The 4,068-nt window shown below is 44.9% G+C and overlaps 2 protein-coding genes across 2 annotated transcripts in view; both read left to right on the forward strand.

Moving 5' to 3' along the window:
- Positions 1-2,059, forward strand: part of taz (tafazzin) — a 4,523-nt gene extending 2,464 nt beyond the window's left edge. The window contains exons 6-8 of the mRNA XM_034866119.1: positions 284-336; positions 1,242-1,319; positions 1,876-2,059. Coding sequence (XP_034722010.1) covers positions 284-336; positions 1,242-1,319; positions 1,876-1,977 — 233 coding nt within the window. The 3' untranslated portion in view covers positions 1,978-2,059. The remainder of the gene's footprint in view (positions 1-283; positions 337-1,241; positions 1,320-1,875) is intronic.
- Positions 2,060-2,924: 865 nt separating this feature from the next.
- atp6ap1a (ATPase H+ transporting accessory protein 1a) overlaps positions 2,925-4,068 on the forward strand; it is a 7,150-nt gene continuing 6,006 nt past the window's right edge. The window contains exons 1-2 of the mRNA XM_034866120.1: positions 2,925-3,149; positions 3,816-3,942. Of these exons, the coding sequence (XP_034722011.1) occupies positions 3,016-3,149; positions 3,816-3,942 (261 nt within the window). The 5' untranslated portion in view covers positions 2,925-3,015. The remainder of the gene's footprint in view (positions 3,150-3,815; positions 3,943-4,068) is intronic.

The raw sequence follows: 4,068 nt of genomic DNA on the forward strand, positions 1-4,068 counted from the left end.
CATCCACAGTCATCCCCCAGCAGCTAGCAGCCATACGTTATCATTACAGCCCGGGGGAGGGGGGGACACATCCACAGTAAGCCCCAGCAGGTTGCAGCCATCCAACATTGTTACTCGCGATTCTGCCTTCTCGCCCCGAGGCACAGGTTGGTGGAGCTGAGTGTCGTGATTTCGGTTTTATTTTGCATCGATAAAAAACATACAAAGAATAAGACGTCATGTATCAACTCTAGTGTCCAGAGAGAATATTTTATCACTGATTCTTCTTCTCATTCTGTCTCAGGGTTGGGGGACGTTCTGCCGAATGAGACGCCTTACGTCCCTCGGGCTGGAAAGGTAGCAACTCTTCCCTCTGTATCTGTTTCCTGTCAGTGACTGTTTCCTATTTCCTGTCAGTGACTGTTTCCTGTCAGTGAATAGGCTCGTTGGAGATGAGCCAGGTCTGCGCAGAATCGATTACCGGCGATTGGCGCCCGTTGCATGCTGGGTAGATTTGTGTGCGACTTGATCCCGACTCGCTCTGACGTCATGCACACGGGCAACGGAAATCTCACGAGAGCAAGGGGCCGCAGCTCTGAGACCAGGGTGGCGCAGCTCTGAGACCAGGGTGGCGCAGGTCTGAGACCAGGGGGCGCAGTTGCTTTTCACCAACTGCAAGAGCCAGGCGGACCCAGAGCATGCTGGGAAACGCTGGCTTCTCAGCTGATTTAACACCTGATTGGTTTACAACATGATGACGTTTTATATAAACTTTTTATTGTTTTTGAATCGGAGTGATTTTAATAGCTATTTGTCTGATTTAAAGACTTATTCTGTACAGAACACGTGTTGTGAGGCTGATAGTGACGTTTAGAAGTCAGAGAGACTAAATCTGATCAGATCACGGATCATCTACAGTGTGTTGTTTATTATAATCAGCAACAGATCACATGTAGAGCACGTTGTCAGCTACTCTGTCATAATTTAAACAACTGGAGACTGTGTACCAGCTGATATGTGGGTCTGATTACATTTTATTAAATCAGAATCGCACCACATAGTTTTTGTCATTTCCTGCTCAGCCTGAAGGCGGCTGGAATCGGCTGGAAACTGTCCGACTTTACCGCAGCTTTTTGTCGCTGCTGCCGCCTGCTCTCATCTTCTTTCCATTCGAGGCGCAGTTCATCTCGAACGAGCCTACTGTGTCTTGTCAGTGACTGTTTCCTGTTTCCTGTCAGTGACTGTTTCCTGTTTCCTTCCAGAGAATCACCGTCCTGGTGGGAAAACCGTTCACTGTTACCGAGCTTGTTGAATCTCTCAGAGCCCAAAACAAGAGCCAGGTGAGGACATGTAGTCACATGTTACATGTTACAGTCTGCTGCCTTACACTAACCCTAACCCAGGGGGAATGAGAGGGGGAAACGCCAGAGCAGGGGGAATGAGAGGGGGAAACACCAGAGCAGGGGGAATGAGAGGGGGAAACGCCAGAGCAGGGGGAATGAGAGGGGGGAACACCAGAGCAGGGGTTATGAGAGGGGGAAACACCAGAGCAGGGGGAATGAGAGGGGGAAACACCAGAGCAGGGGGAATGAGAGGGGGAAACACCAAAGCAGGGGGAATGAGAGGGGGAAACACCAGAGCAGGGGGAATGAGAGGGGGAAACACCAGAGCAGGGGTTATGAGAGGGGGAAACACTAGAGCAGGGGGAATGAGAGGGGGAAACACCAGAACGGGGAATGAGAGGGGGAAACACCAAAGCAGGGGGAATGAGTGGGGGAAACGTATCAGAATATATTTCTTTTAAACCAGATGTAGTCCAGCTGCTTTCATAGGTTCCAGTTGTGTACAAAGTTTAATAATAATAATTAATAACATTTCTCTAAATGTTGGTTTCAGATGGAGATGAGGAAGACGTTGACTGATCTGATCCAGAGAGAGTTCTGGAGCCTCAAAGTCCAGGCCGAGGCGCTTCACAGACCGATTCAGACCAGATCCTGATCCAGATTAGATCCTGATCCAGACCAGATTGAGTCCCAGCCGCCATGCCTGACTTTGTGTGCGTGCGTGCGTGTGTGTGGTGGCCGTCAGAGACCATGAAGGATTAGTTTGGACCTGATGAAGGTTCAGCAGCCTAGTGTGCTCCTGTTGTTCATAGTGACAATGAATCAAAGCATGTTCCAGTGAACCAGGCATGCAGAGGATATGATGGCTAGGATATAATATAGTATTTATAATATAGTTATTTCGTATGAATGAGTTGTACTGTCTCTCTTTCTCAGACGTTGTTTCCTGTGATCTCTTCTTCACGTCCTTCTTTCCTTTGAATGCTTCCTCTGGAGTCTCTGATATAAACCTGATTCATATCTTTGATATTATATGAAAGCTGTATGTGACTGCAGATTTTATCTCTTTTTTTCTAACCTTCTGATCCGTTTTTACAAATGTTCGGCCTTACTGGGATTGTCACTCTTTCCTACTGGATGTACACGCCAATAAATCTATATATATATATATATGTATGTATGTATGTATGTATGCAGTATATTCACTTTTCATCTCTTGTCTGTGTAGCTCTCACCTGTCGAGCTGATGGAATCAACAGATTCATAAACGCACACCTTCATACGTATTATTTTAATGTGTGTTGACAGTATTTTCTGATTCATGAAGTGATGAAAGGAGACTTCCTCTGACTATGTCAACAAAATGAAACCAGAACCTTATCCGTTAACTTTTGTCTTTATTTAATAAGATAATGCCATATTTGCATATTTTTAAATTAACATTTAAGAAAAGATTTAACACAGAAAATAACTTAGCAATGAATGACTGAATATACATATAGTAATCTGTATTGAGTGTGTGTGTGTATATGTGTGTGTGTATATATATATATATATATATATATATATATATATATATTATTACATTTGTACATACTGTATGTGTACTCGTATGTGAGAAGGAGGCAGAGAAGCATCGTCTTCATCTTCCTACTCCTCTAGTCCCATGACGTCACTGCTCTGAGGATTAAAGATGGCGGCCATAGGGACGTTGCTGCAGCTCCGCCGCTTCTCGGCGCCTTTGGTTCTGTTTCTGGCCGGGTTCGTCGTCTTAAACCCGGGACACTGCGAAGAGCAGGTTCCGCTGATCCTGTGGACCAGTGAGAGGTGAGTCATGTAACATTTAGTCCTTATTATCAGAGTTCTTTTTTCATGGACCGTGTCTGCTGCTCTCCTTCATCCAAGCGTCAGAGTCGGTGGATGCTTCGAGGCATTTTTACATCTATTTATATATTTCTACTTGTATATATTTCTACATGGATTTATTTATGTAACCCTAACCCTAACTATGAGGGAAACTAGTCTCCATCAGCTGGAATATACATGGCTAGCCTATATGTTTTTAAACATAGACCTACTATACACACACACACACACACACACACACACACACACACACACACACACACACACACAAACTGTAAACAGACCAAACGGTGTTTCCTTTCAACGCTTTTAAATAATTAAAGGAAGGAAGCATAACGTGAGTATTCCCTGTAATCCTCTAAGATAATGTAACGTGAGTATAAATGTATACATGTAATATGAGTATGAATGTAACACTCAGATCAGCTGACACTATATATTATATTCCTGAAAGGAAACACCGGCTCCACCTAGAACCAAATTAACAGCAGCTGGTTTATCAAACCTGGACGTTATATATATTTTATTCTGTCCAACCAGCACAACATGTCCTGTCCTGTGGACGTGGTCTTTATATATATATATTATCTAATCTCCTAATATCATCATGAAAAATGTCCTCTCCAGGGTGTCCCTCCCCGCCCAGTCCCCCCCGGCGGCCGGTCACGTAGTGGGCCCCCAGCAGTTGGCTGGGTACCTGCAGAGAGCTCTGAGGGCCAGCCCCAAGAACGTTGTGCTGTTCCTGCAGGATAAGGTGTAAACACACACACACACACACACACACACACCCACGCCTATAAACAGTACATATACACTCACCGGCCACTTTATTAGGTACCCCATGCTAGTAACGGGTTGGACCCCCTTTTGCCTTCAGAAC

The sequence above is a fragment of the Etheostoma cragini genome, unplaced genomic scaffold, assembly GCF_013103735.1.
Source record: "Etheostoma cragini isolate CJK2018 unplaced genomic scaffold, CSU_Ecrag_1.0 ScbMSFa_4023, whole genome shotgun sequence".
NCBI lineage: Eukaryota > Metazoa > Chordata > Actinopteri > Perciformes > Percidae > Etheostoma > Etheostoma cragini.